This window comes from Chaetura pelagica, unplaced genomic scaffold, assembly GCF_000747805.2.
Source record: "Chaetura pelagica isolate M959 unplaced genomic scaffold, ChaPel_1.0 scaffold723, whole genome shotgun sequence".
In the NCBI taxonomy this organism is placed as follows: domain Eukaryota; kingdom Metazoa; phylum Chordata; class Aves; order Apodiformes; family Apodidae; genus Chaetura; species Chaetura pelagica.
The window spans coordinates 417,279-431,262 of NW_009952580.1; the positions used below are offsets into that span (position 1 = coordinate 417,279).

At 36.5% G+C, this 13,984-nt stretch overlaps 1 protein-coding gene across 1 annotated transcript in view; it reads left to right on the forward strand.

The window, feature by feature from the left end:
- Positions 1 to 5,959: 5,959 nt before the first annotated feature.
- The window catches only part of ERP44 (endoplasmic reticulum protein 44), a gene marked incomplete at its 5' end in the record, with an annotated part of 30,235 nt that continues 22,210 nt past the window's right edge, over positions 5,960 to 13,984 (forward strand). Inside the window, 3 exon segments of the mRNA XM_009993638.1 lie at positions 5,960 to 6,092; positions 7,953 to 7,992; positions 9,567 to 9,682. Coding sequence (XP_009991940.1) covers positions 5,960 to 6,092; positions 7,953 to 7,992; positions 9,567 to 9,682 — 289 coding nt within the window.

Here is a 13,984-nt window from a genome sequence, read left to right on the forward strand (position 1 = left end):
TCTCACAGTCTTATAATGAAAGTAGCTTACATTGCTAGTAAAAGCCCTGGTTAATCAACAGGGATGCCAGCAGTTAGTTTGAATTATGAAAGTGTTCAGGATCACTCTGGAATCAAGTGGCAACAATTAAGAGTTGAACTGCTCTCACTGAGAGAGTGAACAATGTCCTTTTTTAATTTCCCCCCCCACCATTTTCCCTTTACTGTTATCTCTCTCTGCTCTGAACTTTGTGGTTCATTATAGGGCTTCTGGGAACGCTGCCAGCGAGGTGTTTGCTCCTGATTGATGGTTCGGAAGCCAAACTTCAGGGGCTCTTACAATGTCTGTCAGCTTCAGTGTTGCTGTCTCCCAGGACTGCTTTCAATTTGTATCATCCTACAGCAGGCTGTAAAGCCGTTTGCTTCCTGTTGTCCAGGAGTTTAATGCAGATCTCAGAGCAGCAGCAGATTAATGGCATGCATAAAGAAAAAGGTACTCAGGGACTAAAAGTCAGCTGCAGAGTCCTGTGGGGCTGGGACTTCAGGCAGTAACTGACATGTCAGTCTGTATTAGATGTGGGCTAGAGCTTGTTGCCAAACATAAACTTATTTGGTGGTAGAGGAGAAAGTTGGTTTAGTTGTGTTTCTTTAGGATTTCCCAGCAGGAGGAAAAAGTAACTGGGAAGTTTAGCAAGTGAAAATGAAGGCTGTTCTCATTGACTGCCTTGCAGGTGTAGTAGTAGTTAGAAATCATAATGCTTCAAGAATAGATTTTCTGGTGTTCTTCAGATAGTTTGCTCTGGAAATGAGGACCTCTCATTATGTGAACTAAAAAAATAAAGATGCGAAGAACTAAAATGTAACAGACCTGTTTTTTCCTTTTCTTTTAGTTTTGAGATTGTGTACAGTTGAATTCTTCTGCAAGAAAGTGATGTGTAAAGTGTAATAAACTTGGAAAAGAAGTAACCACTAAACCTATAGGCCTGCCTCTTCTGTCCAGTTAGCAATTAAAAGAACTGACACACTAATGGTTAAGAATAAGATGTTGATAAAATGTTGGCCTCTTCTGAAAAACCAGTGCACTTCATTAATTAGGTATGTGGAGTTGCCGTTGGACAGCAACACTGTCAGCAGAAGATGAGTTGAAATTTGGTGTGCTTTTATTTCCTCTTTGGAAAAGGGATATGAAGCCTGGCAGAGGTCTGCTGTTGGGACTAAATGGAATGAGTTTTGTCCAGGTGTGTTTTGTGTAAGGCTGCTTGAGTAGCTTTGTGCCATGTGTCACAGGAGGATGAAGTTGTCTTTAGGGCAGTGGTTTGAGGTCTTTCATTAGAAAAAAATAATCAGAATTAATGTAATCTTAATCCTCAGAAGCAACTAGTACTGGCTTCTGACAGAAGTGGCTAAGTCATTTACGAATTTCAAGTGAGGATTGAAATAGGATCAGAAGTACTAGGATTCCTGTACTAATTAAACTTCTCAGTGCAAACATAAACAGTGCTATCTTCAGAAACTTCCAGGAACTTGATCTGGTATATTCCTGATCTGATATATCTGAGATATTAGATTATTTTTTTGAGGATCAGAAGAGTTGAAATACACATGCCATCTCCTTTTCTTCCTGTCCTCTGTATGAACTAAATTTTATCTTTGTGAATGCATTGTTCAGTTCCTGACTTTTGCCCCTTAGCAGTGCATTCTGTAAGTGTATAAAGCTTTCTGCATTCATTTGTTTTCGTTTATAGTTTTTGTCATTTTTCTGTAGTGTTAGTGTGAGTAGATTATAAACACAGCTATCTAACTTGTGCTGTTTCACACTCATATTTAGTATTTTAATGTTTCGCTGTGTTTACGTTTTTGGACTCTTTTTTGTTTATAACTACTTCGTTTTACATTCAGCTTTAGGTATTTTAAGCATTTGAAAAATAAAAATATAGATAATTTTATTCAAGATAAAGACACTGACCTAAGTTGTTTTCAGCTCTATTTATGTAGCCACTTTTCCTTTTGAATTATTTTTGTAACATGCTTTTTTCAGTGAGTTTGTAGCTGTCTTTCGAGGTCAGCTGGAACATTTCTTATTTTCACTAGTTACAAATGTGAACAGACATCCATGTGTCCTTCTCTTATAGGTCAGTAGAATGCAAAGTTTGCATTTTAAAGTAAAAAATTCTCAATGCTTTTCTTAGCCAGTAGGTTTTTCAGAACATACGTTCATTACCTGTTTCATGCAAGCATGTAGCTGACATTAAAAAATTATTTCCTAAAAAATGTCTTCTTTTCTGCCTGTGGATATCAAGCCCACACCTCATCAAAGGTCTGAAATATTCTCAAACAGTGTAGCTTCTTAGCAATGTAAATGATCTGGATTCCTTCATGTTAAATATTAATACTAGTAATATCATAAATGCTCTTGCATCTCATGGGACAGAGAGATTACCTAGGGGCATTGTACCTTTATGAAGCTTCAGCTGAAGTGAGTTTTGCATATTTATTGACATTTCTTCAAGGAATGTGGTGTGTTTTTTTTCCTCTGAGTCTTATCTACTTATCAGAAGAGTTTTGGCACCCACAATTATTTAGTCAGTGTAAAATCACATTTAAGAACATGATTTTGAATATATTTTGACAAAACAGAATTTTTCATACTACTAGTGGAAAAAGAATTTATCCCAAGTTTTTTGTAACTTTTGAGGAAAGATGTTCTTAGTCTCATTATTTTTCCTCTACTGTTTAGCAAAAGGGGCAGTAGAACATACAGCTTAATTTTACTTTCACCTTCAGTATATGAAGACATTTTGGGTGTTTATTTCAATACATGCAGCTTCCACCAAATTTTTCCACAATAAGAATTAAGAAAATAATTTTTAAAAATCATGCTATAAAGGAGTATTAGTTTTATTTTGATTTTTCTGCACATAGCACGGTCTAGTAGATTATCTTATTGGTTAGTAAGACCCGTGCTTTGATCTTGCAGTTAAATATTTGCACTTCAGGGTGTGTTGTTGCAAGCTACAAGTGAAACTACAGTTCCTGATGTATTTAAGTATATCTGCTGAATAACATAGTCGATTTCCTGATTGCAAATAATATGCTTATCTATGTTGTGTTTAATTTATGTGTAATTTATCCCAGTAGGTAAGATATGTGTTTCTGCTGTAAAATTCTATTAGAAAATACAATGCAGAAATTCTTTCAGATTATGAATGCTGACGTAGAGCTGTGTGCAGCTGTTAAGAAGTTCCTGCCTTCTAGAGAATTGCGTGGATTTTCTGCGCAAACAATCATTGTCCAAGAATATAAGGTGGATAAGTAACTCTGTGATCTTCAAGGGTACAATTGAGGTTTTTGAGACCTTGAAGGGCAACTGAAGAACTTTGAGTTTGCAAAGTCACCCGCGGTAGGATTGGATGAGGGCCAACTAAATTAATGTTGAGTTATACTGTCCTTTATTGCCTAGAGCAAATCTGCCAACTGTTAATGTTAATCATAGCTTCTGCCTCAATTGCACACAAGTTATGGCTAACCTAATATTTGCAACGTGTGTACAAAGAATACCCCTGCCAGCTCACTAACATGCTTAACTGACCGCTTACTACAAATGTTACTACTACTAGTTAGCTCCCCATAGCAATTCCATGGGAGCAGTCATCCCATTCACCATCCAAGAGTGATGGGGAGGTATCTGCACTGATGGTTACCATCATCTGTTACTCATCTGGGGGTAATCTGACTGATGTGGACCAGGATCCATTTATGTAGCTTCTTTCTGCGAAGACTGAAGGTAAGGTCATCTGTTCTTGCTGCTCAGCAGTCAGCAACACTAGCATCTTCAAGGGATCTTCCTCAATACCAGCCTGCTACAACCTGTGCATTGCATAGCTTGTTTAATCAGATATTTGTTGGCAGACTATGTTGTGCTGTTATTTTTGGCTATTGACTTTTGTTTCTGTACAGTCATCTTAAAGCCGCACTTCAGACATTTGTGTCAGCAGTTCAAGTGCCACAGGAAGGCTGCACAAACCACCACAGGTCTTGGGCTTGCATTTACAAAATGGTTGAGTCATTATCCCAAGAGGTATTTAAAAGATGTGTAGATATGCTACTTTGGGACGTGGTTTAGTGGTGGACTTGGCAGTCCTTAGCAGGCTGGGTTAATGATTGGACTTGATGATCTGAAAGGTCTTCACCAACCAAAGTGATTCTGTAATTGTATGGAATAAGTATCTTGTCCAATTAGCAGGCAAAAAGCACTGATACATATTTTGTATTATAACAGCTGATATGTTTTCAGCCTCTAGCTTAAGATGGAGTGAATTTGCTACCCAGCAACCTCTATATGGGAGATATGAAAGGATCAGTATCTTCACTGAAAACTGTTTTGAAAGTTTTGGAAAAAATTGTAAAGGATTGCTGCAAATTTCACCTCTGTGCCATTTACAGTGGTAGTTGGTGAACTATGACATTGTCTTGCTGCAGAAGTCTCCTGTAGTTTTTGAAGCCAATTTAAGAAAAGCTTGCATCTGTTATGACTAATGTTTTTGAGAGGCCAGTATTTGATGTACACTTGCAAGAAATGTTAGAAAACTTGATGTTTGATGTTCAGTTAGTCATTTGATAAATTGTCTCCAGTGTCAGAGATGTGTGCCCTGAGGTTTTGCAGCTTGCAGTCATGGTTCTAGTATGTGTCTGAGATAGGACTTGGGATCTTCCATAAAAACAGAGATTCTTGTATCACTTGATCCTTTTATCTAGCTGCTCTACGTGGCAATATTTAGATATTATTTGGATTATGCTTCCAGCTAAATTTTTTTGTTGGTGACTTTGGTAAAAACAGATGTCAGCTCTGTCTCTCTAGCCATAGGCAGATTTTCTTTGCAGCTGCCAGGTGTAAACTCAGGCTCCAGGAACACTGATAGTGTGTATGTCATGTGCCACCACATTTAATTCTTCAGGTATTGTTGGCAATCTGGAGTCTCTATATGGCTCCTTGATCTGTGCATTCCCACCAGTTCTCTACTGAAAACCTTCATTTTCCTTGTCAGAATCTTGGAAACCATTAATGGAACTGTAGAATCATGGCGAATCAGGCTGAAAGGCATCTCAGTAGAGTGTCTGGTCTGAGCCTTGGCCCTGCTTAGAGAGGTCCTGACTTTCTGACCAGGTTGCTCAGCATGAAAATGTTCCCATCTCAGACCAGAATTTGTATTGTTCCACTCAAAAACTTCCTCATTGCTCTCAAAGCAAAAATAAATTGTAATTCACTGATACCTCTCTCATCTGGGATAGGCCAGCAATTCTATCCCCTTTTTCCCTTCCACATTTTGAAATAAAAGAACTGGGCCTGTTGCAATGAATATGAGACTGCTCTTCCATAAAACAGTATTGCTGTGGTAGTTGCATTGAAGATAATCCATGTGTTTCTTTGTAATTGAATAGTCTGTCCAATATGGTGCCTCAGTTTTTATAACCTGATATGCCAGTGGTATTTTCACAGTGGTGTGAAAATAAAGGAGGAGATAAACTGTAGCTAGTTGAGTTAGGTCTACTTAATCTTTTTTTCTTTAACAGCAGTAGAAATGGAGGCAATTGTGGGATTTACTTAATGGGAAACTTTAGAGCCAGAAAAGTGCAGACAAGCCCTGTAAGGAGTGCTTTGTCTCTGGGTGAAACCACTGTGCCTACATGCTTCTGGGCTGTGTGAGAGTGTTAGGTGGTTAAAATGGGGGTTTCTTTTCTTTCTTTAGAGTGAAGTTATGAATAGAAGTTATTATTAAAGGTAAAAAATTTACCTTTAGTATCTCTGACAACATAATAGAATCATATAAAGAGAGAGAATTTTGCTTTAACTGTCAAAGTGTTTCTGTAACTAGTGTTTATTTTTGCACTTGTAGTTCTGCTGTCATTTGAAATGTATTTACTGAATTACAATTTATTTTACTGTTCTCCAGCTTTTGAACTGCAACATTTAAAATTGTTGGCATATTGCTACTTTATTGGTGAAATTTGACATACCTTACTGGTTTGCTTCCTCTTTTTAGGTGTCTTGGCTTTTTAATCCAACAAGAAGTGAAATAACAAGTCTAGATAGTGGAAATATAGATGACATTTTAAGTGAGTACTTTGAATTTATTTATTTTTCTTTGTATGTCTGCAGTCACTGTATGAATCTTGCAATGTTATTAGATAAATATGCATACCTTAGCTTTGAAAAGATTAATTGCAATTGGCATGTAAGTGTTAAATGCCTATGATTGCCATTAGTTGTCTGAACTAATATATCAGTGTAACAAATTACTGCCCTGTAATGTCAATGAGGATTTGAAGTGTCTAAGAAAAATACCTGGTATCTTGTTTGCAGATGGGAAAGCTCTATTACATAACCAAAACCTGTCAAGAGAGGATTTTAGAAGTTCCTCCCAAAATAGCAGCAACTGAAACCCATGGTGATGGGCCTTAAGTGTCTTGCTTGTTCAGCTCTTATTTTTCCTCAGGTTAAGAATTGGCTTGATTCTGCTGGCTCATAGAAAAGAGAATCATAAATCACACAGATGTGTATTCCTTGCCTGAAACCTTTTCATCTGAAAATTAGGCCATTTGCCTGTTTCTGGTTGTATTCACAGGAATAAAGTTATGACATTGTTTTAAATGTATTCAGAAAAAAAAAAATAAAAATTAGGTTTGGACTAGAGTCTGCCTACTATTGCAGGATTGCTTTCTGTAGTAAATGTTTGATTAGGTGATATAAGATCTGTTATACAGTGGAAAATACAGAATCCTTTTATAAAACGTTATTTGTAAAAGAGACTATATGCCAAGTGTAGGTGCTTTTTAAATTTATCCTGTTACTTTTAATAAATACTTTGAAATACTTTTAATAAATACTTTACCTTGAAAAGTAACCGTGATTTTTTCTGTGCTTGTTAATTTCCTGTTGACCACTTGCATTCCTTGCTGATAATGAAAATAATAATTTTAATCAAAACTGAAGTTTTTCCCAGCATTCTCAATAGTTGCCTTTTCTAGTATGTTGTCCTTTCCAGGCTTCCAACACCTTGATCTTTGCTTGTAACTGCTTTGTGACTCTGGCAGTGGTGCAGATTTGTCTACCAACATTTCTGCTTTATAAAGGTGTGACTGATATTCTGGAGTTCCAGTATTTATGTCAAGGTTTTTTTCGTTGTCTAGGCTACTACTAACAATAACTGTGCTGTAAATTGTTTTATATATTGTGTAAACATAATAATGTATTATTGAGAAGCATATTTTTTAGTTTTTATATATTTCCCTTTTTTTTTTTTTTTGCTATGTGAGAAATAGTGACTAGGAACATTATTTCACCACCTCACCATGTGTATCTCTCTATAGTATTGCATTTTTTTTGAGTGTCCCTTAGCATTTTTGTTTTCTGGGGACTGAAGATTTCTCTGCTACCTTTTACCTTAGTACCCAGCTTCTTAGCAAAGAAGGCAGGTAAGGACTGACCAGAGCATGTTGCACAGGCAGGCTGCATGTTGATAATTTTTCTAACCCAATAGTTGATATTTCAGCTTTCAACTCTTTTTTAACAGTTGGGAACAATCTAGATAATGCCTAAAAGATATACTAGGATATAGCTTTTGGCCTCAGCTGCCTTTAATTTCAATCCAGAATTACTTTTTGTCTCATGTGTCACTTATTTACTACTTTTGTGTCTTATTAGTTTATGCATTGACATTTTTAATGTCTAATATATCAATAAAGTCAATAAAATACTTTACTGAAGGACTCTTTCATCTCTTTCCCATCTGATATAGATTATATTTCAGATCAGATTTACCCTAGCAGTTTTCTAGCAGACTTAATTGTGTGCTGAATAATCTAGATATATTTGCTTTTACAGTTTTTGTGCATATTTTTATAATATCAAATAGAAGCACAAAGAAGTTTGCTTGTCAATGTGACATTGGGTTCTTCCTTCTTCTTTCCTCTCAGATAACGCAGATGTTGCTTTAGTTAATTTTTATGCTGATTGGTAAGTTATACAAGTGTGTTTTTTTTTTCTGTTTAAACTTCTGTCTTTAATCAAACATGACAGTTTTCAATAGTTTTCTAAGTGAAAATACACTGCTATGTTGCTTTCAAATTAGTTCTTTCCTGTTTTTATTAATGTCCTGATTACTCCACCTTCTGCTGGTCTGACATCTTTTGTTCTGACACTTCTGTGATAGAGGGACAATATCAATAGTTTAAAATTCGATATAACAAGGTAGCAAGTGTCCTGTTTTAGGGCCTTATTAGCATAGCTCTTTGTGCAAATTTCCACTGTTATCAAATTCTCTCTAGAATAGGTTTGCTTTGAAGTTAAAAGACTTGCATATGCTTGCAAGTTGATTCACGCTGTAGTAGGCCATAAATTGGAAGCCTTAATTATGGTCATTACATCTAGACATTCAGTAATAACCCCTCAACATAGTGTGCTGCCAGCCCGTGATGTAAGGTGACCTTTGAATGAAAACAGATTGGTTTTGCTGATGTAGGTGCCCTGCTGTAAGGGTGGAGGAGGGTGAGAAACAGGGAACCCATATGTAACCTATACATAATACATAAATGTGTAGCATACAGTTGTCCTGCCCAGTCAGTTTTCTTTCAGTAAATGGCCTCAAGACCCATTTGTATTTTGAGAGCAAAACCTACTTCTTCACTTGCATGTTGGCTGTTGTAGTCATAACAACATCCTCAGACTATCACTATTAAGTTTAAGCAGGCCTTCAGAGTGGGCTGTTTTACTGCAAGTCTGTTCCATGAGGTCTCACTCAGGCAGCTTCTACAGTGCTTGTTGTTCATCTTTAAAGAATTGAAAATTCTGCCATGTGTTTAGAAGAACAAAATGTATAAAAAAAAATTAATTGATATACTAATAATGGGCTTGTGCACTAATATTACCCTAAACTCCCCAAAGCCACCAAAACATCTTTACAATCCTGCAGCCTTTCCATGGGCAGAAAGAGAGGATTTGCTTCACAATCTGACTTGACTGGAAGAAGGGACCTGTCATATTTTCTTTGTTCATACTTCTGTAATAGCATTCTGTTGATTGTCTACCAAACCTGAGCTATACTCTTAATAAGCGGTACTTACTATTTCTATTGTTGACCCCTATAAAGTTATCACTGTGATATTTCTTGAAAGTGATTGTTGGTGAATATTTGAATCTCAACAATCCAAGTAACTTTTTAAATGATACTTTACAAATTACTTCCTCAAGGATAATTCAGGTAGAAAAAATTAAGAACAGACTTCCTGAATAGAAAATATTTCCAAAAGGCTTATAATTGATTAATGGTGTTTCTGAAGCAGATAAAGCAGAGGGGCACATCTTGAGCTGTATATTTTTTTAGGAATTTTTTTTCCACCTGAATTATTCAAGTTACTTTCGAACCTCTTTTTACCCAGTCAGTCACTGGGAAGATTACAAGTAGAGGTTCTTTCCCACTAACTTTTTTTTCCCCCCTTCAAAGATTTAAATACTCCCAGAGTCATCTATTAAAATATTTCAAACTAATATTTTGAAGTTGTGGTTATTTTTTGTTGTTGTTCTATCCACAGGTGCCGCTTCAGCCAAATGCTTCATCCTATTTTTGAGGAAGCTTCCAACGTTATTAAGGAAGAATATCCAGATAAGAATCAGGTGGTGTTTGCTAGAGTAGACTGTGATCAGCATTGTAAGTAAATTCCAATTTAGGTTTTTCTGTGCTATCCTGCCATACTCATTGTATTCAAGAATACACTAGACAGCAATCTGAAATGTAGCTGGACCTGGCCCATCATTTAGCTCAGGGTTGCTTGAATACATCAGTGAACTTGTTCTTCCAAATTTGTCAGGGCGGTTTCCAGTGTTTTTCTCATTGTCTCCATAAACACTCATTTATATCCATTCAGCCTTTCATGTTTAATGAGGAAAAAAGAGCTGGGTTTATATATTGAATTGACTCACTAAGTGGTCAGAGAAGCACTGGTGCTACAAATGGTGCAGGTCTTCACAGCCAAGAAAAGGGAGGTCTCCGTTGTCAGCATCAAGATGATGATGTGCTCAGATCTTTCCTCCAACTAGGAATCATGAAGGACAGCAAGTTGACTTACACAAAGCCACAAGGGGATTAGAGCTTTTCTGCTTTCCTGAATTCGGTTTCCTCCCCCAGGCAGAAATGCATTAAAATTGTATGCCAAAATGTACTCATTTTTTGTTGGTATTAATCCCAAAACTTGCTTTTTGATCCCATAATGACTAAAAGGTAAGGAATGTCTGCTACTCGTTGAAGGCCAAATGTATGGTACTGAGATTTTTATTAAGGTGCTTCTCATAGTGTAAGATCAACTTTTCTGTTTTATGCTTCTGGAAGAACAGCACTTGCAGACATTGTTTCTTGACAATAGCTTCTGATTCCCAAGGTGTAGTACCAGTTGCATGTGGCTTTTAACCAATATTGACTATAATTTTGGGGTTTACAAAACTGTTAATCTGTAAGAAGAACCACAGTTGGAAATTGAGGAATCACTGCAGAATTATTAGATTGTATCTGTAGTATATCCCTAGGACTTAGCATTGACTTGATAGTTTTGTCTTAATCTGTAACAAAAACCTAAAGAGAACCTTACAGGAGAGAGAAAAAATCAATTGCATATCTGTGAAAATGAACTGATTTAATTTACTTTTTTCTTTCCCGTTTTGACAATTTCAGCCTCTTTGGTCTGTCTTGGTTCTCACTTGCAGACTTTAAAGCCAGTAAGTTCTCTTGAGCATCTTCCACTGGCACCATTTTGAATGCACAGATGTAGTTGTCTGACAGTAAGAACACCTGCCTTGCCATCTTGAAAGACATCTCAAGCATTACAAAAAATGACACAGCAACTTTTAAGGAAGCAGACAATATCAAGTCTGTTTCTGAAATTTAAGATAAGCTGATTCTTCAGACTGTCAGAAGTGGCCAAGGAGATTCTGTTTTGTCCCTTCCCAAAGATCAGGAAGACCAGTCATTATCACAGAAAACTTAAGTGCATCAGGGCACTGGGATATCGGACATCCTTTATAGCCTCAGTTGGAAAACAGGCATGGCAGAATCCACCTAGAATATGTGAACAGATTTGAGGCATTCAGTTGCCTTCTTACACTGGAGTGGTAGGGAGGAGTTGGGAAACCAATACAAAAATTTGAACATACATGTTCTTGAAGAGTATTTACATTAGACACATGGTTGTAGAGTCTCCTCCTCTAGGCTGAGCTCTTCTAGTGTCTTGAATCCTTGAACACAGTGTAGAACAGTGCATTTGTTTAACTGCCTGTAGCATTTCCAGAGCAGCAACTGAATGGACAGGGGTGTCTCTACCTAATGTGCTTCACAGGATGTGCTTTAGTCTCCTTGACTTACACATTTAATAGTATTTTTTCCTTCTCATTATAATGTTGTTTCTGTTAAGTGAATGTTTTCCCTCCTTCTTCCTGAACAGCCTTTTCTAGAATCATGTTTTTTGGGGGCTTGGTGGGATTTTTTTTGTTTATGTTTTTTTGTCTTGTTTTGGAGGTTTTTTGGTTGCTGTGGGTTTTTTTGTTTGGTTTGGGTTTTTCTTGTGTTTTTTTTTACCTAAAATAACTTTCCAGATCTCAAATAAATAATTGTATTTTCAGCTGCTTTCTTTTTCACACTCTTCTGCTTCCAATCGTCTGTCTCATGGTGTGCACTTGGGAGATCTTGACCAAAAGCACAGCATTAAGTGTTCAAATTTGTCATCCCTAAAAGTCAAATTTCCAGTAAGATTTTTTGGTTCAGTGATCCACTGCAGGATCTACACAAATAAACTGCCCTGATCTTTGCAGTTGTATAAAATAAATGTAGTTGTAGCAAACATTCTGATTGGTTTTGTATCAGCTTATTAAACCAGTCACTACATACTTGAATACTTTTATATATATGTTATCACTTTCATCAGTGATGGTTTGACAAATTAACTTGAATCAGTTGGGATCACAGGGGAATTATGGACACTCACACTTGATATTTATGGTTTTCCATTATAAAGAAGTCTTATCACAGTGTTTAGCAATCTGTTTGCACTACGATATTGACAATGAAACTTCCTCACAAAAGACTAGTAAAATCAGCCTACGTTGTTGAGTTTTATTAAGGTTTACATTAACAACTGGAGTCCTTATGTTGTTTGCTGCAGCTTTAGTTACCTGTGTAACTCACAGTGTCTTTGGGCTGCTGACTGCCCACTGTGGGCAGGAGGGAGCAAAGAGTTTTGCTTTTCTTTTTATTACTGGAATTCCATGAGTTCTCTGTATTTACCCTGTGTCCTTAATTTAAGAAGTAGATGAGCACGACTTCTGCAGAAGCTGTAAAATGTGAAAATAAAAACCAAAGTCTTAGAATGACAGACCAAGTGTTTTCCCCCAGTTCGTATTGCCTTTTTGAATTGAAATAGCAAAGCTGTATTTGGCCTTCCTGGTTTCTAGTGTTTATTTGCTGGGTTTAAAACAATGGTACATTTCGTGGCACAGTTACTGGGTATGTCTGAAAGTTGTAAGTATTTCAACTTTGATTTTGTAATACCAGCTTTTTAGTAAAAGGGTGACTATGTTGTCCAGCTTAGGCCTGCTGTTGCAGTTTGCTAAATGTTGTAGTCAAGATTGTACTGTCCTTTTCTGTTTTACCTTTATATTTTTGTGTGTGCTTACATAATTTAACACTAGAAGGTTTGTGCCAGTATTTTGGAGCTTGTTGTACCTGCAGATCTCTTACAACTAGTAGTTTACTGTTAGGATGATGTTCTAGAGGTGATAGATTATTTGCATTACAAATGATTGGTTTCATTTTGAAGCCAAGACTCAGTAGGGAATCCAAATAGCTGTTTTCAGGCCACTCAAAAACAGCCTTCAGAATGGTCAGCCAGGCATAGATACTTTCCGTTTAATGCACTGTTATTGAAGCACACCACAGGGCCCAACAGCTCACGCCAGCTTCTGAGGGTAAAGCAAATTAAAGAGAATTATTGATGCACTGCCAAGTGTTTGATGCTTAATGACAAAACCATCATTTTGTCTGCTCTTATAGCCAATACAAAGATGTTTTTCTGGAAAGTGATAGGCCTCAATGTGATTAAATACAAAAATGTAAATATTAACACTATATTAAGCCTCGGTATATGTTATATTTTACACTAGTTTATAATATTGTAGAAGGTAATTTGCACATTACAGTTACAATTAATGGAAAGCTGTTTTTAAGCTGGTGTGGAACATACACTAAAGATAAATCTGTTAAAGCAGGTACTTCTGGTTTCCCAGACCTCATCCTTTTATAACTTAGATGTTTCTAAGTTCCCCTACATTGCTTATTGTTAAAATCTCTGGTGGTTTTGGTGTGTTCAATTTAGTAATTATCTTAAAAATTATTATTTCTATTCTAAGCATAGTAAAAGTGATTTTCCATGTAAAATTATAGAAGATTTTTCTGCATATACATTATTAGGAAGGTTTTGTTTTGGTGGATTGTTTGTTGGATTTTGGTGGGTTTTTTTGCTTGCTTGTTTGGGGATGTTTGTTTTCTTTAATCCTTTGTGTTAAGTAGCGATGTTGGAAACTCACTTGGTACCATGGATATCCTATGTTTTTGTTTTTTGTGAGTGAATATTGCAATATAGGAGAACTCATGTTTCTGAAGGAGAATTTGTACTTTTCCAGTTTTTATTAATTCAATATTAGGAGTTGTGGTACAGAATTATTATAAAGTACATATTGGGATTTTAATCCTACTACACCATTATTTCCTTTGGTTTCTGAGTTAAACAAACAAACGTAGCTGGTTTGAATAAATCTTTGTGTTTCCAAACAGAAACCAACTTCCCTCTGGTGGGATGTTGAGAGGTGCTTTGCTAGACAGGAGCTGTGGTTCTTTGTTTCAAAGCATTCATGGGTGGTGCTCTCATTCAGTAGAGTGAACTGCTCATCTCTGTGTCTGGCCATTCCT